This window comes from Lampetra fluviatilis, chromosome 16 (assembly GCF_964198595.1).
Source record: "Lampetra fluviatilis chromosome 16, kcLamFluv1.1, whole genome shotgun sequence".
Taxonomy (NCBI): Eukaryota; Metazoa; Chordata; class Hyperoartia; order Petromyzontiformes; family Petromyzontidae; genus Lampetra; species Lampetra fluviatilis.
In genome coordinates, this window is record NC_136290.1 from 7,438,060 (window position 1) to 7,462,007 (window position 23,948).

At 45.3% G+C, this 23,948-nt stretch overlaps 1 protein-coding gene across 1 annotated transcript in view; it reads right to left on the reverse strand.

Annotated features, from left to right (window-relative positions):
• Positions 1-6,191: 6,191 nt before the first annotated feature.
• The window catches only part of LGR5 (leucine rich repeat containing G protein-coupled receptor 5), a 94,583-nt gene continuing 76,826 nt past the window's right edge, over positions 6,192-23,948 (reverse strand). The window contains exons 13-19 of the mRNA XM_078863603.1: positions 20,072-20,137; positions 17,016-17,087; positions 16,445-16,516; positions 15,213-15,338; positions 14,262-14,389; positions 13,527-13,592; positions 6,192-12,945 (exon numbers count right to left, since the gene is read on the reverse strand). Coding sequence (XP_078719729.1) covers positions 11,552-12,945; positions 13,527-13,592; positions 14,262-14,389; positions 15,213-15,338; positions 16,445-16,516; positions 17,016-17,087; positions 20,072-20,137 — 1,924 coding nt within the window. The 3' untranslated portion in view covers positions 6,192-11,551. The remainder of the gene's footprint in view (positions 12,946-13,526; positions 13,593-14,261; positions 14,390-15,212; positions 15,339-16,444; positions 16,517-17,015; positions 17,088-20,071; positions 20,138-23,948) is intronic.

Consider the following 23,948-nt stretch of genomic DNA (forward strand, 5'->3'; position numbering starts at 1 on the left):
GCAACAAAGACAAAGATCCCCCGTATAATATCATTTGCCACACTGTTCGGTCAAGTGCTGTAAGCGGCCACCCTTATGAAAGCAGGCACGATGTAAGTGGAGGAGCATGAGTGTGGCAAGTACCATGCCCGGCCACCTTTGTCTTCTTAGTGCTGATGCTTACACAGCGCTCTCAGTAACCCACAGCTCCTTGCCAAGTACACAAATACACGAGATGTCTATCTTAATTTGAATCGGTGCTCTGCACGTCACGCGGGCCCCCCCATGGGACCATTGTTTAGCAATAATGAGGCGCGTGTCGCAAGTGACTACTCAAGTGTCTGATGAGAGAAGATGCATAAAGCTCTGGACAGGCGCAACAGTTGTGGGTGACAAGGACTGGTTTTCAGGAAACACCAGCTGAACCGGTTACTTCATTTTTTTTTTTAAAGTTAATTTATGTAAAAATATCATGTTCATCTTCTTGGTTCTTTCTGTAAAGTCACGTAGAAGGTAAATAATAAAATAATAAAAATAAAACATAATACAATAATTCTCACGACGTTTCGGCCACAACGCAAGCAGCCGTCCTCCCTTCTACGTGACTTTACCGAAAGAACCAAGAAGATGAATCCCTGCAGTGACGAAAGCTTTAAATCGAAATATAATGTTGTTGCATTTGTATTCCATTTGAGCTCGTGACCCATCATCGTGGAATGAGAGGATGAATCCGGTCAGAGCTCACGCACAGCAGAGCAACACAGTTCTAAAGAATGCTTCACAGACGGATATATCAAATAACTGCAGTTTTAAAATCTTAAAAAAATAACTTCGAATTACCATTTTCATCCACACGCCAGGGATTACACTTTCCCCACAATGCCCTCGGAGGAAAAAAAACTGGCGCAAAGTTGGAACTTGTCTAATTTTTGTGAAATGTAATGTGATGTTTTTTTTTTACGTGGGTGTGTGTAAAGTGTGTGTGGTGATTGGTGTTTGGCCAATGACTACAACAACGAGCGGAGCACGGGGCGACTACAATGCAGCAAGGTGGCACAGTAGGGGGTACATCTGGTGCATCTACCGGTCATCTCAGTCAAGCCTAGCCGTGGCACCTGCTGGGTCTGTCCCGCGACCTCCTCCTGTCAGCGAGCCCTCGACACTTCACGTGATCGCCTCAAAGTGCACCTGGCCTGGCACAGGCGCCGTGGTGACGTGACCGCAGTGATTGGATGGGGAGCGGTGGTGTAGCGGTTAGCGCTACGCTGCACTCTGAACCCAGAGACCCGAGTTCGATTCCTGCTCACGGCCAACACCGGTGACGATTCTGGGCCTCCCCTAGGTCGACTCGGACTCAAATGAGTAACTCGTGCGGTGTGTAAACGTCGCCACTGAGCGGGAGACAAAGGCGGCCGGGCGTGGTTCTGGCCACCCACCTCCTCATGTGTCGTGCCGGCCTTCATAGGTGCTCGATAACAGCACTTGCCCCAACAGTCTGTTAAGGCTGCACGGGGTATCTTTATCTTTGTAGTGATTGGACACTTCAGAATCCAGTTTATTCGCGGGCGGCTTCCCAGATCGGATACTCGGCAGTGTCAGCTGCAGGCTTTGGACTCCCCAAATCATCCAACACACCCACGTCATCTGTTATTTACTTATTTTGACTTCGCTCGTTCACGCAGGATAGCCTCCCCCAGTCTCGTGTCTCTTCTTTCAGGGGGGGGGGGGCTACCAAGTGTTCGCCGTGGGGGGGGGGGGCGACGATTTCCATGCAAATTCGAATTGAGAATTTTTTGCGGGCAATTTTTCAGATGTGGCAATTTTTTTCTCCAAACGTGGCAAATTCTGGACACGTGACGGCTGGGCACACAATGGGGGCTACTCTTGCGAGTGGTTGTCACAGTATATTTAGCGTCCAACTGCGAAGCGTGTTGTTTTTGTTGTTGTCAAGCTTAATAAACCAGCGGTAGTTAATCGGGGCGGTCGGCGGATTTGATGCGTAAAACCTCTGCACCGAGCGAAGAGTTCACGATCTTAGTAGCCCCGAGGTCTTGGCACCGCCTAATCCACATGCTGCACACGAACACACACACACACACAAGATGCCCCCTGGGTCCACACGCGCGAATTTATCAGCGCGCGTGGCCCGACGCGCAAAAGACGCACGGCGCGCTCGGGAAATCGCCGAGTTTTTCCCGAGTGACCGCGCCTGGTGCGAATCAACAGCGGCGTTATCGAGCGGCAACGATCGATATCATCACGTCGCACGGTCTCACGCTATTCCACCGTTGCTTGTTGATGACCAGCAGTTGTGTTCCACCAGTTTCGGTTTTGTTGTCTCTTCCCTCGCACGCGACGCGGCTGGCTATTCACGCGGTACGTTTATGCATCTCCGATTTTCACGCCAAAGACGTTCAGCATAGATACACGTGTCAATGTCGAGGTCTGCTAGCCGTGACGAGAGGGCTTCAGGAGAGAGAGAGTTCGTGTAATTTTGCTGTCGGTCCTCCTCCGTTGGTGTGGACCAATCAGTTTCAAGGACAATGCATATTCATAGTGTGTTTTTTGTTTGTATTTGACTGCAAGTATTGTGGTTAATGCAGACATGAATCCTCGTAAAAAAGGTTTCAGTTTTGTTGCCAGAAAAAAAAGGGGGAAAAGCCTATTATCAGACTACAGTTGTTTACGATACGGCCCGCAGTTTGGGTTGCACGACAATACAAAATCCCACTGCTGTGGGTCTCGTCTTTGATTTTCCATTCGCGATGGAGCCGTGCGCATTCCGCCTGTTTGTCAATCGTCTGTTGCGGTTGACAGCTACACCGCCGGTGTCTCCCAGGAGGGAGGTGGAGGAGGAATTGTTAGGGAGGTGCGATGTTTGCTTGGGTCTCCTCGAATGAGTGTGTTTGTTCTCACAACGTCGGCAAGGCACAGACATAACACCGAGGCCTGCGCTGGGAACAGATTGCAAGCACCGACCTCAGTATCTGTCTCCACCAACTTGAGCCTTCCCACAATGTTCAGCTTGCTGGTTGTGTTGCCGGGGGGGAGAGGACGATTCATTGGGTCGAGGCAGCAAGCAGAGCACATTCCACTTCTTCTTGTTGTCGTACGGCTCTTGATGTGGACGCAGAGCTACAACTACAATTCCACATTCAGGTGGTCAAAGTCAGTTAACCTGCGTCATGAGTCGCGGAGTGAATCGCTCTGATCTCTCTTTCGTCCGTGTGGATCGGGGCATCGCGTCGTTCTACGTTGTTACGATCTGTTCCGGATGACCACAGTCGCACATCGGAGAGATGTGTTTTCTACTTTAGCCGATGACAATCACAGCAGGTTGGGGGACAGATCCTATTGTCCGAGATTTTATCCGCGAAGCCAGCCGGGTTATCCGTGGTTTTGGTAGGGATGTGAAATTGTCCATAGAGGGAAAAAAAAAATTAACCCGTAAAAACAAAGTTTTTCACTATAAATCCTTTATATGCGTGGTGGCTAGAGTCCTCTCGTCCTCTGGCTTGAGATGGCTGCCACCTATGGGTCAGATGATTGCCTGCAACCATTAAGCAATTGGTAATTAAATATAATCTATTTTTTCCTAAAAAGTGTAACATTTTGCAACAAAAATTTTCACGAAAATAAATTGTCACGCACAACGAGTCTGTGTGCAAAATGTCAGCTCGATTGGATCACGGGAAGTGGGTTAAAAAACGACCGAAAGATTTGCACGGTCGTAAGCGCGCAAGCAAGCAAGCAAGTGACCTTAATATAAAGGATGTAAACACGTTACAGATGTTGGCAAGACATTTCGCCACGCGGGACAAAGCAACACGCAAACAAAAGGGGAGAACATGGACACAATTTGAGTTGTTTTATTTACTGACCCTACAGGTCCAGATGATAATAGGAGTAACAGATTGTCACGGATACAATTTATTTACACGGCTTGTTTCGTTATTATTTAGTAGTTAGATCTCACTGGTTACAGCGCTTGCCCGGCTGCGTCTCGTCTCGCATTATGGCGTGAGCATATTTGTTCCCGTTTTGCGTGTCTCCTGTCACGGGAGGGATGGGCCATTGACCCAACGCGGGCGGGGGGAAAGTGCTTAACCTGCTCAGACTGTCACTCGCCACTGATGTTGGTCGTGACCGGGAGTGGAACTCGGGTCTTGGTGTCTGAGCAGCGTTCCAAAAAGGAGTGGCGAGATTCGGCTCCGAAAATGTTTTTTGTTTTTGTCCAGCGGTGCTTGTGCAAGCCAGCCAAGGTGACTGCGGGTCCCGGTATCATCGGTGGCGTGGTAACGACGTTATCAGCTCAGGGAGTGCGGAAATCGGTCAGGTGGGGGGCCCCCCGCCCCCCCAATATTGAATCGGTCTCGCACGGCCGCACTCAGTGGATGTGATTTATCGAGATCTCGAAGACTTAACGCTGTAGGAGGGGCGCTCCGTCTTCAAAAGAAACCGTGCGATGCGCAATTTTGCGAGAGCCAAACGTGACTGCTCTAATGTAATTAAAATAAAACGCGGAACGTAAATGAGAGCATTTTCATGAAACATGAATTAAAAAGCGGGTTTTTAAGTAAGCTTTTGGTTCCTTTTACATAGTTGTTGAAAACATATCTCATGGTACTCTTACTCTTTGTTTTTTTCGGTAGTCACGTAGGTAAAGAATGCAAATAAAATAAATGAAAACTGAATAAAATCACGTTTCGGGCGCAACACAAGCGTCCTTCTTCAGGCGGGGACACCGTAGCGAAAGCACAACCGCTTAAGTGTGTCTCATGGTGGTTGTCAAGGGGGGCCCCCAACTCGTAGCTTTAGCCACATGGGGGGGGGGGAGGGTACAAAGCACCCCTGCCCCACGTGAGTTACGCTACCGGGTATACTAATAACAATTAATAACATTGTTGACTCATTCGCGAGGAGCCCCCGGAGTGTGCATGTGGCGAGCCACTGGGACGGAGCGTGGGGGAAGGACAAAGAATAAATGTTCTTCAAACAACAAGGGAGCGGCAGACCCCGCAATTGATGCGTTCCACCTGCAGCGACCTTAGCCTGAGAAGAGAGAGGAGGAGAATCGATGATGAAGGCTGCTGCCATACGACGTGGGCTGGCTTTTCACAGGGTCCATTCAAGCACCTACGATTAGCACGGTTGGAGATGTACGGTGCGAAGGTCAACATACGTAAATACATACATACAAGCCCAGAGCCTCTGTGTTTTGGACATTATACTCTGCGCTGTTTAATGACACGCATACCTTATACACCTGTTTGCGACGTGGATACAATTTCATTGGAATATTTGCTGTTAACGAGTTACGACTAAAACATAAGGTACAGACCTTTTTTGTCACGCCACCGGAAAATAACTTTATAGCTCATCGGATTCCTTCAGTAAAAAAAATAATTATTCTGATTCTGAGTTGTGGGGGTTGTTTGACCATTCGCTGGTTTGTGCAGGTTGAAGAATATGGCCCGTAACCAGTTCAGATTACACTGGTCAACACACTTTTTCTGGCATAAGGTATTCTAACGGTTTCAAGGTAATTTTGGGGTGCCGATTCCAAATCTGGCATCAGTTTTTGTCTATCACATCAGGTTTTTGAGATATCAAATATTGCATTTTCCATAAAAACTGCAGAAGAAAAATATTAAATAAATGCGGATATCTACATACAATTATATTATAAACACACTATCCTAAAAATACAGCACCATATTTTAACACTAAAGCAGTCACTGACTCGCCACAACTTGCAATCATAAGTGACCGAGTTAATTTCGGGTAAAATCAATGAAAATGGGGTATGCCGATAGCATAAAAATGAGATGCGATAGAGCAAATCTGAGATCAGATTTGGAATCGGCACCCTGAAATAATTTTAAAACAGCTGCAAAAGTCCAGGCCAGAAAAAAAAGGTTTTTTTTGTTGACCAGTATTATAATTAACGTTATTAATTGTAGCTGAGATCTGTTATTGGATTCCAAGCAGTGTGCTAACCACTGTGCCACCGCTCCACTCAGACTCTTATACGGTATACAGAAACATATCCTTGCAATATATCTCACGAATGTCTTTGGGGTATGTAGTTAAATCCACCCTATATTAACATAAATACATTTCACTTCAAATGTGCAGCTATTTGATAACACATTGTACGTGAAAATCAACGAAGCACTAATTTGTAACAAGTTATTGTAGAAAAAAAGTTTATTAACATACCATGCAACAGCATACATTTTAATACACGTCCGAAACAATGTATATACAGTATACACACACATCTCCCATTTAAATTGTAGACTTCCGTAGCACAGGCATATCACACATGGGCGTGAAAATGGGAATATTATTTAAATGGAATATTTCCCCCGTTCGTTCATGACAAGGGATTGTATGACCATCGGTATCGTTTCTTTCACCAAATGAAAAAAAACAATTTGGACCAATAAACCAATCGACTCTTTTGCAATGGTGACCTGCAATTTATTTTTTCATTCCATTGCCCCTTTTCTGTTGCACGATGGAAAACACAATGGCCAAACACGCCAAGATAAAACTCAACTCTGAGTTCTGAAGCGTCACGTTATGGTGCACACAAAGAAGCGGCGCAATTTAATACGAATTTCTCGTAGGATTTTGTTGACTATCAAAGGGAAGTTTCCACTGTTGCCATAATCTTTCCCCATTTAAAGAGTCCAAATACGCAGGTGGGTGTGTTAGAAAACCTTCAGCATACATTGTTTCCACCTTTTTATTCACAATTCTGGATATGGCCTGATGAAGCTGGTTGTAATCACCAGCGAAATGTAGTACTCGAATTGTAAATGTTGTGGGTTTACCCTCCAACACACCGTTTGTACTGTAGTAACTAATTGGCAGGATTTGTGTCCGTGACAAACCTTACTAATTGGCTGTGTCGGGTGGTGGCGGGTTTATCGATACATTTATATTGACGCGATAACATTAAAAACAACTTTATTATGGATTGTACACACCTTTACGCTATTTTAATGGTCAGTTTTGCTTTCATTATTTTGAAACGCATCTCAAATTCACGAGGGTATGCGTGAGGACATATCGAACACAGGAAAATCCCATTCGCAATGAGAGGCATGAGTTAAACTGAAATCCACAAAGTATTGGAGCTAAAGCCTCCAGCACATGGAACCAGGCGTTTTCTTTTTAAAGACCCAAAGCAGCAGAACGAGAGGTAGTTTTAACATCCGATGTCACTCCCAGAGACAAGAGAAGAAGATTACACTTGTGCCTGAGTGCTTGCAATAAATACTCTAAACGATTCTGTACATATTTACAAACCTATGGAAAAGTGGTACAAAGAACGTTGACAGTGTCCAAACAAGGTGCTGAACAAATGTGTGGGGATGACCACTGGTTTAAAATCCGGGAACAGAGTACTTTGTTCCAACATGCTGAATATAGCTTATACATTAGGGGTGTACAGATTCACCAGATGGTCCAATTTTCATTTGTATACAATTTGCTTAAATAGAAAAACACGGCTTTGCACATGCGGAATACGACGCACATGTTATCGTGAGCCTTGAGAATCTCAATTCGATGTATGGTAACACCCCTAATGTAAATTATTGGAAGGACATAATTGAGTTTGTGTACATTTAAAAAAACACACGATTGCGTCGTGTTTATTTACGTTAATAATCACGACAACGTTCATGGTGGCCAATGCCATGGAATTTGTTGATTTAATGGGGGAGCTTCCCCCGATTGAGATTTGTGTGTTGGGAGTCAATACAAAAGGAGCTTTCAAATTTACTTATACGTATTTACCTATCCTAAAACTGGTCATTGAACGACTTTGATTATCGATAACATAAACAATTTGATTGGACTTTTCTACAATTTACTAGCAAACCTATTTCATTCACAAATGCGAGTAGCTCCACAACCATTTACGACCACAAATTTTCATTTCACTGCAACCAGTAATTCTAAGAGGGCTTAAGGACATACTTTATATGAATGTACTGTGTCTAATAAACTAGATTATGACACTTTTGGCTTGCCATATGTGGCTTATGTCAACAAATGGACTTGGCTTGAATTCAAGAGATGGTGATCCAGCCCGGCTTGATATCAAAACACAATGCAGAGTAAGGAGAAAACACAATAACACGACAAACGTCTAGTAAAAAGCAGGTAAAATGTTCACATGATTTGTGCACAGATTGTACGTAATATGCAATGAAATATTATGCAAGGTCAGTCAGTTTTGGACAACAAGTCTTTCACCGTCACGACTGATAACACCACCAGTTATCCGATTTCTACGTACATCTTGTTTGTCGACATCATTCAAAATAGTTTTTTTTGTAAATTGTGATTGCAGTACATTCTCCCAACTAATACCGTTACCAAAAATGCCGACAAATCGAAAACCTACTGTGTGCTGGAGCACATGGAGAGTCTTTTTTTCCCGTGCATCAACCATGACACTGAACGCAAACACGTCCCCGCTGCTGGTGCGGAGCAAGATCGGTCAAACTGAATGTTGACGTCAGTGTTCTTCACTAATAAATTATCAGGGGTGAGGGGGGGGGGCACTTTTGCCGATAAGACATCAGTATAAGGGCCGCCACACATTTGACACCATTGGGTTTGACAGCACAAATGGGGCGTTTTCACTCGTTGTGTATTGTCGGGGACCGCACGTCAGGAGCGGCACTCAAGGCCACCAGGGGCCGAGAGTGGCCCGCAGGCCTTGCTCTGATGAACACTGCAAAGGACTTGGCAGCTCAAGGGTTAACATGCGAAAGTGAGGCTACTCCAGCGACAATGACACCACGTGCGGCTGTGGAGAGAGAGAGACAGACCGGGGGAGCATCTCTTGCTCCGTAAGCTCCTGGAGGAGCGGTGCACCGTGGAGGACCTCACAAGGGCGACAGAGACTGGGCCAGATCATCATCATCATCACGTGCCCCATACTGGATACATATTTGACTGGTGGCCAGGCCACGAGAAGAATATTATACTGATAAACGCTCCTTTATACATCTTTAACTATCCACGAGAACTATTCAGCATCAAGGAATGGCGACTATATGAGGCTCGATGAGCAAAAACTGACAGGATGACACTTGGTCAAACAGCAACCTTACATAATCATTTTCATTTAACATCATTCAACGGCTGGTGTTGCTAACGGGGACTTGCCCAACCCGTACGGACGGGTTGGGCAAGTTGCTGCACACAAGTTGGGCTTAAGCAATGAAAACAAGACGGGATTATATACACACACACACCTCAATTCGAAAACACGATAATTTCACATCCAAAGCTTAATTATGGTCTGTAAACAACATAAATTAACACATTTTCAACTTATCAACAAAACCGAGTATAAAATAAATGGGTATTAGGTGTAGCATACGGTCAAACACACACACAAGTGCTATACAAGTGTTGTCTATAAAAATACAGAACACGATACGAGTTTATTAGGTGGCATGATGCTGCACATCATGTCTTCCATTTACAAACCTTAAGACAGCCAAGCATCCCATATGGTTATTACTATTATATAGTGTGTGTGTGTGTTCTGCGACATCTACATTGCCTATATCCATCTCTGTGGTGTAATGCTTAGCCCCAATGGTCGCGATTCAGGGTCGCGATCGGACTCAATCTCTTTTGTTGTTAATTTAAACAGTGGTGAACGCAAGCAGCTGCGAGTGGCTGCAGGAGTCACGTGACTTTAAATAGTACACTAATTGGAACACAAATTCTTACATTGATATTTTATGGATCATGCAGATTAAGAATCAAAATTAACCGATTTAAAGACCGTACAATCTACAGGTTATTGACATGACCTTAATTTGTGTTGGAAAATCACCAGTGGGTTGTGGTAAGCATAATGCATATATTCTCTAGCATTAGTAAAAGCACTTCTCGAACTTAAAGTGAGCACACAATTGAATGACAACTCTTGATATGAAGCGACTTGTAGCCGATATGAGAACTGAACGTGCAGCGTTTCTTTATAGAGAAAATCGAACGCAGTCCCTTTACGTTTTTGCCGCTAAAGATCTTTCAAGGGACTTCACGTATTTCACTCAAATGCCAATGCTAACTAATTGCATGTGTTAATATTTCAGATATATGTTACCTTTGCTATAAAACAACAATGTGTCCTTCCCTTTAAACTATTTTTTGTTATTCTACAGATTATTATTTTTTATTAAAAAAATGTGTGTTCCATTTGCAATATATAAAATAGCTCACTGTTGAAAAAAAAAGCAACAATTTCACAGCCAAAAAAAACATTGTGTGAATTCCACACACGCTTTACATTTTTGGGTAAGACCCTTAAAAAATTCCTGTTAAGAGAATCATGTGAATACACTTTTAACTACAGAGCTCTGTAAAGATTTAGCAATTTGAGAAAAGAAAAACCATGTCTATGTTTATCAAAATGCTCCTAATGTAGACAGCAAAAACAAAACCAACACATTTTACCCACATTGAATATACTCAGCTGGAAATTACTCATTGTTAAAAAGGTTATTTTCTATATTGGTAGGTATTTATTGTTTTACCCCAAAAACTCTCACTGTGCATCAGATGGTTTGGCTGAAGAAACCTCACTTTCTTGAATTAACGTTTCCTTTAAGCATCGTGGTAACTTTTATTGTGTGATTCCATTAAATTAACCGTAGAGTACGCGAGAATGTTTTTAGTTTACACACATAATAGCAATATTAATGCGACTCGTTGACGCCTGACAAAAGAGAAAACGGTCTATATTTTAAAGCGAGGCGGTCCACACGCTGCGACTTCTGTTGGGCAATTTACACGACGGTGGGGAAAACGGAGGAGAAATAAATAGATTCGAGAGACGGCTTAAACCCCAATGACGTGGGAATAGGACAACGTGGAAAATAAGGAACCCTTGGTTTTATGACACTGTTAGGAGAATTCACAAATGGGTCATCCTTCTTCTCAAGGCAGGCATGAAGTCAAGCGAGGCACAAGCAGCATTCGGGAGGGGTTGTGAAATGTTCACGTGAAATTACTGGTTTGTGTCAGTTTTTTTTAAACATTAAATGAGAGGAATTTGCCACTTGCTAGGCATGCACCTCGGCCGATGGATGTGTAACCGCCGCAACAGTTCAAGGTTCATTTTTGTCCAATTAACTGCTCATCCAACCAAGTGTATTACAGCAGGGACTGAATCAATGCGTTGAGTAGAAACCCACAGTCATGAATGGTGAAAAGTCATGGGTGGTCCAAGAGATGTCAGAGTGGCTTTTTCTCTTGTGTTCATTAGCGACACGCAATGCTAAAGGGCACCGTTCGTAGCAACGTTCGACAGAATTCCATTTCTTTTCACTGTTGAGGTATTAAATGCAGAGAGTGGAAAGACAACTCTGACTATACCTCGGACACAATAATGTATTAACTGCTATGGAAGAAACAAAGCTTTGAGAATCTCTTTACCTGCAGAAAGCAGAGAACTGCACACAAACACGCGCGCGCGCGCACTAAATTACATATAAAACAACGGATGAAATCCTGGCGGGTGCGCGTCTTACAACTGCGACACGAGGGGCAGCCCTCGGCCCTGGCTGAAGCAGGAGCGCGAGCACTCCTGCAGCTGATCCGAGTTGTCCGACACAAACGAGTCGTCCTCGCTGGGGCAGTCGCTGTGCCTGTGCGCGTGGCCCGCGTCCGTGCAGCCGCCGCCGCCCGGCGCCGCCGCGCCGCCCTCTCCACCGCAGCCCAGCACGGCCACCCCCGCTCCGGCCGCCGTGACCCCCGTCGACCGGCCCCTCTCCGCCAGCATCAAGGCGGTGCGGGCGCCGCGCTCCGCCGACGGCGGCGGCAGCATGGGGCTGCGCGGCTCGTCGCCCGCGGCTCCGTCGTCGTCGTCGCCCAGCCCCACGCCCGCGCCGCCGCCGCCGCGGTCGCCGCAGTCCCCGTCGTCGCACGCGGAGCCCGCGCCGGACGACGAGCGGCGGGCGAGCCGGGAGGCGCGGGCGAGGCGGGAGGCGCGCACCCGCTGCTTCGCGCGCTCCTCGAGCGCCAGCACGTCGTGCTTGAAGCGCGGGTGGAAGAGCGCGTACAGCAGCGGGTTGAGGCACGCGGGCAGCGGCAGCAGCAGCAGCAGCACGGACTTGACGGCCTGCGGGCTGGCGGGCGCGCCGAGGCCGAGCACGCTGGCGAAGCTGACGAACGCCACGGGGCAGTAGAGCAGGCAGTTTGCGAAGATGAGCCAGGCGGCGTGCCGCGTGGTGGCGCTCTCCTGCGTGTCGGAGAGGTCCTCGCGCCGCGCCCGGCAGTAGAGGCGCGTGTAGCCCACCGTCATGGCGAGGAAGAGCAGCGAGTTGAGCAGCACGAGCGAGGCGGTGTAGGCGAGCGGCGTTGCCGCGCGCCCGCCGGGGAAGGGCAGGCAGAGCGGCGACGCGCCGTAGCCGCCCACGCCCAACAGGGGCAGGGAAGCGGCGACGGCCGCGACCGCCGCCGCGACGGCCACGGCGACGCGGGCGCCGGCCCGGCGAGCCGGCTTGCCCGCCGCGCCGCGCAGGAGCGTCTGCTGCACGCAGCGCTCGGCCGGGCGGCGCACGAAGGCACAGCGCTCGGCCGACAGCAGCGCCAGCACCAGCACGCCCGCCTCCAGGCCGAAGACGGCGAGGAAGCCCGCCGCTCGGCAGCCGCCGCCGGCCTCCCAGGCCGCGCCGTGCTGACCGAACGAGCCGAGGGTGGCGGCGTCCGTCAGGGCCACGGCGCCCGAGTGCAGGCCCAGCAGGAGGTTGGCGACGGCCAGGCAGCCGATGAGAAGGCGCGGCGCCGACAGGTGGCCCGGTGAGCAGAACGTGGTGACGGCCACGATGGAGTTGGCGCCGACGGCGAGCAGGAAAATGAGCCAGACGCCCAGGCGGAGCAGCCAGTTCCCGATGAGGCTGGAGCAGGGCTTGAAGGCGCCTGGGGAAGACAGCACGCGGGATGCTTGTTGGCTGCTCGTGGCCATGGGCTTGTGTTGGAACGCACGTGGGCAAGAAGACTTTACAAGCGCTACACGGTAATGTTGTTATCATTACCGTGTACTGTTATTATCATTACCGTAACATCTCTGACCAGCATGGAAGAGTAGGCCAAATAACCGTCAGAGGAGCTCTTTGGAGCTCAGTTTAGGAGGCCCTTCTGCCAGCAGAGGCATGAACATTCGATTGCAGAGCTGCACCTTGTACGTGTGTAAAATGCCAAAAAGTGTTGCCGAGTTTGGCTGTGTGTACACGGGACCCACAGCTTCACGGTGATGTCTGCGATGCAACCGCCGTTTAACATAATTGTTAACAAATGTGTGCAGAACCGTCATATTAAAAATGTTTAAAAGGACTTTGAGACAGCGAGTAAAAAGTTGTCCACGCAACAATCACTTAAATTCAAAAAGATGAAAGAATTGGGATAGATTTGGGTACAAGGTACCCAATTTTTCTGCAAATTAAGCGCTGAATCAGTTACAGAGGTTGAATGTTACAAGTTTGCTTTTCTGGACGTCTTACCAGGCTCTGGAGTACAATGAACGCTCGGGTGGACATCAGAATCTTCATTCTCATCAACTTCTGGATCTATTAAATCAAAGACAACAGAACAGGTGACAATCAGATGAAGTTGATGCACGTCAATCATTTCACAAGTCAACTGTTGTGAAAGATTAAGCACTTTTCTGACATTGTAAATGTGTAAATGCCTTTTTGAAAAGGTGGCATTTTGAGACTTAATATTACAGTTAAACCTGTATATAGATTAAAATAAAAACTTTCAAAAGAACCTGTTTGAACAAAAACATTGACTTTTTAAAAAGATTTGAAAACAACTTAAAAAACTAAAATATTGGATTTTCAAGTTCATACAAATGAGAATAAGGCTAAATGTGATGGTTCTTGCACTGCACATGTGGGTCAACTTAAAACTTAAAGAAAGCGACCCAACTAAAAAATGTGACTCACCTCAAATATCAAACAGCTTCTCTCTTTAGGCCCTTACAGTAATGACCTTGCTTTGCATTTCATTACTTTATAATTTAGTTTCTTTGGGGAAAACTAAAAAAACCTATTTGAAATCAGAAACCCAACAGAATGTTTTTGCCCTTTAAACTCTGCTAGAAAGCAAGCTAATGCATGATAAATGTCTTCACAGTGACAAACCCGCTCAAGCTAGCTCACGCCACCACTACGGTGAAATCTAGGGAACGCGTCTGGCGAAGAGCTGCGTGTCAGTATTGAGTGAGCAATGACCTGCAGCCTCCGTCTGGCTGCCGGCTTCGCGTTTCTGGATGTTGCCGGCATTGCCGATCCAGTCCTGGCTCTCGTCCGCGCAGTCGGCGAATGCACAGCACTGGTACGCGTAGGCGGCCACCAGAGTCCTGCGAACAACGGCGGAGAAACTCGCGTTTCAATCGACCCATCAAACCAATCAAAAGTTCCACGACCTTTGTTTGTAACTAGCTGACATCACGTTCGGAGCCAAAAGGCTCATTTGTAAGGGAGACCCCCCTCCAATAAAATGGGGAAAATACGCTTCCAAAATAAATTGTATAAATCCATACATTTCCAGTATGAGCGCCATTAACTGCAGAACAATCCAATGCAGTGTAATACATGGATTTTCTCCAATAATCGCTGTCAGGCCTACCGATGTTAAGCAGATGAAGCAAAACTAACAACATCAGCTGGCGTACGTAGCAGAGCCGAGCTGATCGGACACACGAGCAGCAGCTGGCAACAGTAGACTATCAAGGGAGAGAGTGAGCAACTCCATTCAACTGTGAAGAAGTCCCGAGCCAAACGTTGCCCATCGTTGCAGAAGAACAAGCGTTACAACCCGAAAATGCATCGGCACGACCGTGAGAACGTATGCAGCAGAACTGACTAATCGTTTCAAAACAGGACGCTCCTTAAAAGCCCGTTTGTGTATTCAGACTCCCTTTTGGGTAGAGAACTTCCGTTTTGTGACGTTAACCCACAGTACTGACACTAGATATACCTTCACATAAGGGAAAATCATCTTGATACACATTGTTCAAAGTTAACACACCACAATGCCGTGTGTTAGGGATTTTAAATCGAATGTCATAACAGGCTAACCGTTCGCATCCCAGCATAATGCGCACGCCCCCTCAACCGTGCGCAACAATTACGGACTGTGGGATGGCGCACAAATGATGTAACGTTGCCGCAGGGGATTACCTAAGCTTAGGAAACTCGGACTTGACGGGGAAAAGCATGAGGGCTTGGTTTCCAGCCACCCTCAGCTCCGTGAGCTCCTGGAGCCCCGAGGAAGGGAGGGAATTCAGCTGGTTGGAGCTCAGGTCTCTGTAGAGGAAAAAGGAAAAGTTAAACAACGGGCCTGTTACAGTTCAAATACTACCACCCCAAGCCATCAATTTGTCACGTTCAGGGCTCACGTTTCGAATCAAGAATCAATATTTGTCTTTTATTATTGTGGTGCACTGTACCACCTCTAATGGATGTGAAGGGGGCGGTGTCACTTGAACAAGTTACATCTATCTTCTTGGTTATTTCGGTAAAGTCACGTAGAAGGAAAATAATAAAATAATGGAAATAAAAAATACAAATAATAATTCTCACGACGTTTCGGCCACAACGCAAGCAGCCGTCTTCTACGTGACTTTACCGAAAGAACCAAGAAGATGAATCCCTGCAGTCACGAAAGCTTTAAATCGAAAGTTACATCTAGCGTGTAAAATGAAAAGGCACAACCTCTGCCAATTGCTTGCTCAAGCCACTGCTGGTCCCTGCAAGAGGGAGCTCTTAAAGGGTAGTTTGCCCTCTTCCCCACTGGCCAATCGTCTTGGAAGATGTGGGATTAACCCACACTTTATCAGCTGCATTGTTACATTTGTGTGCGTGTAGAACTTCTTTCGCAAAATACGTAGCCAACCGCTCTAAATCGGAGGTGCGGGGGAGGGACGACGAACTAAAACACAAAAAGCACAAATGAACTGCTTTTTGCTGGGTGGATCGAGGTGGGGGAGTTTGAAAAACCTTGCCCCATTATTTCAGCTGCGACGCCAGGAGATAGCACTGGCAACCTCTGGATCTGATGGCATTCGTTTGTTAAGTAGGTTGCTGACATACCTTTGCCGGTTGAGTGCTATTGCTCTTATACGTATGGGTTTGATCTAAAATGCCTAAATACTCGACAAGAAATTGGCCAAATCTTCCTGTGTTCCACCCTCAACAAAATTATTGGCAGTAAGTTGAGGCTTTCCTGGGTCACGAAAAAGGACTTTTCTTTAATTACTTTGAAATACACAGTAATATTGTAAAATTGTCAATTCAGTGGAAACAATTTCAGATCACCTTGGAAACGATCTTTAAAAACTTAAATACGCTGGAAACACAATTGGTCGTTTCGCTTGAATTTACAAAGACTACCGGGACAATGTTATACTCACAGTTTAGTGAGAGAAGTGAGGGACTTAAACGCTGTCTTGTGAATGCTCTCGATCTGGTTTTCACTCAGGTCCCTGTTGAATATTCATTCAATCGATAAAAGACAACATAATCTACAGTCTCGAAACATAATACATAGCAGGTTAAGTCCAGTCATGATTAACGTACACAAACTGTAAACTTGTTTGAGATGCAACTTAAAAATACGAGTTTGATATATTCCCGCTAAACCACCCTAACAAGCCGAACAAAAACCAACGTTAATTAGACTAAACTAATTATTATACAATATTTAACCAATAATTAAAACATTAAAAACTGTCAGCTACAGTTCCAAAGTAGTGTACAGTAGTACTATGACAACAGGGTTGACAATACTCTATTAGCAATTGCTAATTTGCTTTCTACCCTGCTGCAATAGCATCTTAACGCACACTTCAATCAGCTTTCAAATTAACAATGCAAAGGCTTTAGATAAGTGAGTATTTTAAACAGTAGCTGTGCTTGTGTAATGCGAGTATATACACATGCAATAACAACGCGAGTGAAATTTGATTTACTAAGTGTACGTACAAGCTTCGAAGGGAAGACAGGCCCCAGAACGTTTGGTTTGTAATATCAGCCAGCATGTTGTGTTGAAAGGAGCTGAAGAAAACATTTAACACATGTCATTAAAATAATATCAGTCACACCTGCAACAAGGATCAAATCATTTGCATGAATTCTGGAGAAGGCTCCATTGATCACTTAGAATTCACACATTTTTAAAATAAGGATGGTACATTATGTTAAGATAAACTAACTTGATAGCTTGCTTATGGCCTCTTGAATCATTGTGTTTGTGGAAACAAATATTGAACTGCTGCGGGGAGGGAGTAATCGCACATCACTCTTCAAAGATTTATTCGTAGTTTGCAGGAAAATAATTGAAAGGCATAATTTAACAGTTGCAGCTATTGTGGGAGCACATTGTTTCCTTTCCAGTTCTCCATTTAATAAATCAATCTCATGAATCGCATCAGTACCACTTACACAAGACCCCTATTTTGATTTATGATCTGCAGCTACATTGTGATCATTATTATGAACTTTAAAGTTTAGGAGCAGGTAATTTGTTACGCTTGTCCTATTGAGGTAGGACTGTCAAAGGTTTGCTCTTGTGACCTCATATGTTTTTTTTTCCATTTCACCGCACACGGGGGAGTTTTGGTTAAGATGACTTTCCAAAGTAATTCGAAGCGATTAAATACAAATGCTCAACACTGAGCAAAGCAACACATTGGTAAGACCTGAAAAGTACTGGATATCTGTAGGAAAAAAAAAAGAGCTTTATAGTTAATTGGATTCCTCCGATAGGAATAAATATTAGGATTTTGGATCTGGACACTTGATTTGGATGCAGATTCTGGACACTTGATGCAGTAATATTATCTGTGACGGTACCACCTGATGACGGAGACTTGTGTTGCCTCCGAAACGTCGTGATTTATTATTTTATTTTATTTCCATTATTACTTTTATTAACTTTTAATTTTATTTTTTTACCTACGTGACTTTACCGAAAAAACCTAACAGTATTAGGATTCTGAACTGGCTAACATCAGCGGCGAGCGATATCTCAACTGGTCCTGGGCACTCTTTCACAAACCTACACTGACAATTCTAGATTTGAAGCTTTCGTGACTGTGAGGATTCGTATTCTTAGATTTTTTTCGGTAAAGTGAAATAAGTAAAAAATTAAAATTAATAAAATAAAAATCACGACGTTTCGGAGGCAACACAAGCTTCCGTCTTCAGGTGGAACCGTCACAGCACGATTGCTGTATCAAGTAAGAGAAAGTCCAATAAAACAGTCCTTTTATATATACTGGTTGAGGGTGGGAGGAGCCAAGGCACTACACTGACAAGCGTGGTGAAGTATGGCAACCTCTCCACCGCCCACCCCTGCCGACCCATGACTTGGCACTGCGTGGGAAAGCAATGATTCCACATTCGATTGAAAAAAAGGGCTAAACTTTAATTGATGTTATTGTAAATTAATAATAGCTCAGCTCTATTTTTTTGTTTAACTTTGAAATATAAATGTTCATAAAATAAACACGTGCTATGACTCATGTATTTTGCTAAGCAAAAAAATACTACCAGGCAATTAGAACCACCGATTTATTTTTTACCAAATATTTTTTTTTTCCCAGTACCAATTAAATGATCTTGCATTTTTGCCAACCGAACATCAATAAATAAAAACATGTTCTTCGGTTTGAGGCAAATATTGTCCCAACTTTGTGAAATTTGAGAAAGGAAGGACCCATTATGGGTTGGTTCATCCCCATCCCACCTCGTCAACCATGTAAACTTTGATGAATCATACGAAATGTTTTCGCAATGGCAACATGGATTATTCGCAACAGCCTGGGCAATGTTTTCATTTACGATGAGTTAACTTGTGTCTCCAATGGATAGCAATTCCTAAAAGAACCATTCCAAGGAATGCTGCAAACTGCTCTATCTACGAGCCGGCGTTCAACTTGGCATTAATCATTCTTTCTTCCCCCCCCCCCCCAATGTTTGTTATTGTTTTTAGTCTAGAAGGCCGGGTCATTTTTCTTTCTGCCTGTGTTTTTTGTTGCTTGTCAAACATTCTGCTCTACAGGCTAATGCACACAGACACACACAATGAATAAGCGTATTTGTGCAAAAGCGATTTGCAGTCACTTAATGCTGGTATGAACAAAATCATATTTTTTTGCTCGAGTTAATTTACTTCATTGTAGCCTTCTTGTATTCGACACCAACATACAAGCAAGACAGATTTAATCTTACAGACGACTGCAATACTTCTCACAACGAAATAAGAACACTGAACGTCATACAACGTGGTTTTACTTGTGAAATTGTGCTAAATTATAACTTGATGTGAACTAAAGACAATGACCGGGTCTTGCCAGAGAAAGACAGAAATTCAAGCGTATCAAACATTTGCATTCAAACGTTACTCAAGTCGAAGAGGACATAAGCATTTGGCAATATATTCAAATCCGTATCATATGTATGTGTGTACGCATATATACAGACACAGACATAATTTCGACCGAGATGGGTCCAAACTTAGCAATCATTGGAAGGTCGTTATTAACCAGTTTAAGTCATAACTGGCTGTGATGTTCCCATCCTACCACCTTCTGATGTTAGTTGTTATTTTGGGCTCTCCGATTTTACGTTAACAGGTTACATTTCTCACTCCAACACAGCCACCTTCGCACGCCATATCTTGACGTGGCGGTGGGCTCTGCGATATTACATTAGCATGCTAATCTCTCACATGAACATAGCCACCTCAGCCCGCTCGCCGGGGAGGCCGCTCACCGATCTTACATTAACATGCTAATTTTAACCTGCCAGCCCATTACTTACATTAACATCAGCTGCCCCCCCATGCTACTGAGATTTGGGCTACGCCCATTTTAAACCTTTGTAAACAGTTTGCCTTTAGAAGCTAACCCCCTTTTCCCTATTGTGTTGCGATTGAAACGTCGTAGTTTTTTGTTATTTTCTTTGAACCTATCTACGTGACTTTACCGAAAGACCCAAAGAATGTGTGTGTACGCGTTTAAGGTCACTTTACTTACATTTCCTCCAGACCTCTGCAGTCGTGCAGCTCTGGAAGTTCAGTTATCTCATTGTAGGAGAGATCCCTACAGAGGGAATGGAAATTGGGGGGGGGGGAGGGGGGGGAATGAGGTTTAGGTAAAGAGACAAGAGAAGTAATTTTCAATCAGGCAGGATGTAGCTCAGCATAACAACATTGCATACACACACATGCATATATATACCCCCAAAAATAAATATCCCCTATAGCCAGTGTTGTTAGCGAGTAGCACCTATGAAGGCAGGGACGGCACACGAGGGGGTGGTGGCCAGCACCATGCCCGGCCACCTTTGTCTCCCCAGTAGCGATGTTTACACACCGCACTCATTTGAGGCCGAGTCGACCCAGGGGAGGCCCAGGACCGTCACTGGTGTTGGCCGTGATTGGGAATCGAACTCGGGTCGCCAGGTTCATACGGCAGCACGCGAACCGCTGCGCAACCGCTCCCCACATTATATATACACACAATGACAAATACACACAGATACATGCATATACACACACACACAGGGGTGGGTGATCCACTTAGAGTGGAACGTTATTGTGATTTTATATTGAGATTTTAGAACATGTGGATGAACAACTTTTCTATCTATTTGTCAAGAATATAGCTTCTAATTAGAAGGGACCACGTCGAGTTTCTGTAGTATTAGGGCATTAATACCGTGGATTTTAAGTGCAGTTTAACATTATTAGCTTGACAGGTCCTGCTATTTGGGGGTCGCTTACCAAAACTACAGGACGCAAAGAGGGGAGAAAAAGACGTTGGGTTTTCTAAAACCACACAAAAGCCCGAGAGAGATATCTGTGAAAATAAGGGCACGTCAAGTTTGCCGATTGCGTTGTTGAGAGTGCAGTGCAAGTCAGGCCATTATTTGCCCACCGACGGAGAGAAGCAACACAGGGAGTCTTGCGTCTACACACTGAGCGAGTCTGAGAGGGGCCACCATGGGGGGGGTAAGGAGCATAACTAGCATCCCACTGGCCATCGCAAGATTAGCAGGCTAAGTAGAACTGGCAGCTCACCACCACCAAAAAGACAATGATCCCCCCCCCTTATAGCCTGTAACAGACTGTCGGGGAAAGTGTTGTTAGCGAGCACCTATGAAGACCGGCACGGCACACGAGTTGGTGGGTGGCCAATACCACGCCCGGCTGCCTTTGTCCTGCCAGTGGCGATGTCTAAACACCGCACTAGGCACTCATTTGAGGCTGAGTCGACCTAGGGGAAGAAGCCCAGGACAGGTTCAGATATTCGTCAATGGTGTTGTCCCTGAGTGGGAATTGAACTCGGGTCGCCGGGTTCGTAGTGCAGCGTAGCGCTAACCGCTGCACTACCGGCTCCCCAACACCATCAACACTACCAACGGGGGTGAGTGGGTGGCGGGGGAGGAGAGACAACAGGGAGGAACAAGAACGCTCCACAACAACATACCAGCAGATCAGGTTTGAGACACTTAGCCACGGGCCAAACATGCAGAGCGCCTGTCAAAGGGCCTTTGTTGCCGCTTGATTTCACGTGCGTGCCCTGGCATGAGCCGACGCGCTCGTTTGCCTTAAAACATTTCAATCGCTACCTCTGCCAACTGAAAATGTAAATACGACTTTGCGAATCGAGCACGTGAGATTTAAAAGAGAGCGGCCACAAATCTGAATGCTGAAAAATTGTGTGCGACCAACCCTTTACAAAAGTGATAAATGCCCGCGCTGGTCTGCCCGATGAGTTTAAGGCGATTGTGATGACAAAGGATAAGATTTTTGTTTTTAAGGAATGAAATAATTATGAAAGCCTCTTGCTCATCACACACGATTTAATTAACTTGCTCGTCAAACACATTTAAATGTCCCTGTCATTGTATATTGCGTATGGCAATGTGTTCAGGAGCTAAATGCCAATGGCAAGCCCTGTTAGCTACAAAGAGGGCTTGAGAGAGTTCGTGTAGTTTTTCTATTCCTCTTCCGTTGCAGGAATGCACACGACAGTGGTTTACTATATAGCCCAGAGTTACAGTTGTATGGCCCCAGTCGCACTGTGGATTGTCTTTATATTTCCATTCATGAAGGAGATGTGTGCAGCGGCTTGCTGATGTTCTGATGCGGCTGATGGGTTACACCGGTGTCTTCGAGGAATGACAAAGCCAGGAAGGTGCGGTGATGTTTGGGTCTAGAATGAGGTGTTGATATTCCGTAAGTCTGCGTTGTTTCACTCTCTGTTCGCCAGCGTTCTTCTGGAATATTAAGATCTCGTGGATGTGTCGCTATGGAACAGGAAGTCACACTGGGGCCTTTCTCACTCACACTGGGGTCTTTCACCAAAGTCGTGCGTCTGTGGACAACGCTCGGTTACGCTACAGAGCGAAGTTTCCAGGCCCGTGCCTTGGTTGTTTGCACGCAATGATTTGCACCCGCACTTCAATTGTCATCTCGATCAAAGTTCAACACACAGGCCGAAAAACTAATTTGCTACCGTTACTGCTATCGCTTTAGTGCATGCTATCGGTTCAAACTGTAGTAGATTACCTGTGTTATTTCTTTATTTAAAAGTTATAATTGTACTGTTGTTGCGAACTACTTTTGGTCTTTGACCATTTTATCATAATGCGTACTTTTTTTACTGCTGATATTTTAAGACGATGTTTTGGACACGTATTTTTTTGGAAAGTTATTGTAACATTTCTTTCACGTGACTTTTGTTAGTGAATAAAACTGTTGTTTAACCTAATTATTCTAACAATAGCCTGAATCTTTTTCCAAGAAAGCCTCTCCAAGCCGCACTCTTTTCAGGAGATGTCCTGCATTGGGATGTTTGACCAATTCCATTAAAAGCGCGTTTGCTTGATTCTTAATTTACACCATTTCAGAAATGTTTCACATGTGCCTTATATTTCAGCTGTCCATTGCCACGGAGACTCCACGTCTCCGCTGTGGCTCGGCCGGTTTTGAAGTCGTCTTCACATTCAGAACCTTTGTCAATTTGAAAATGGGCTTTGGCGACAGCGGCCACGCAACTCATGTGACAGTGCATCAGCCCTGAGTGCCGCCACCACTGTTTTTGTCATTCAGAAATGAAACCTGTAATTTTCCGCAAACAGCTGTGCATTTGTGAGCGAAGCGTCATGAAAACAGACACCCGCCCCCCCAAGCCCGCCCTTCTGCATTGACACCGCAGAGCAGTTTAGCCTCAGAGTTAATGTCACCAAAAAGAGCCCGCAGAGCAAAGCACGGACAGCACTTGACAAATGCTGTCTCGTCACATCGCATGTAACTGTGCTTGAGTTATTGAGGAATTCTTTACGAAAAAAAAGGTTTAATTTACAACCCTATAATTTGTGTGTGCAGAGTGGGAGCGCTGTGGTTAACACTGCAAGATGTGCACGATGAACCTGACGAACCGAGTACAAATCCCAGTTTGGGCTGACATTTGTGGCGGGAGATCTGAAACAATCTTGGGCCTCCACAGGACTTGACTGAGCCCGCAATGAGCAGTTTGTTGAAGTATGGTCACGAAATCCCAAATGATGCCATTGAGTGGGGAGGCCTTCATCCAGCAGTGTAGTGATGAAGGTGCTGTAAATAATTAGTATATGATTTAAATGAATGTAACATGTTTATAAACAAAACTAAAGGGGATTTCTACAGGAATCAGATTACTTTCGAACACATCAAATGGAATAATTGTTTGCTTTTATAATGAACCTATTTAAATTGTGGAGCATTTTTCTGTTGGACTTAAAGAAATGTATTTGAAGTTGCTTGCGGACAATTTTGTTAAAATGGTAATCCATGCACGTCTGGCTTCATGCGAAGAGGCATACGCACAGCATACTGCGCATACCCATGCGACGAAAGGACAATGC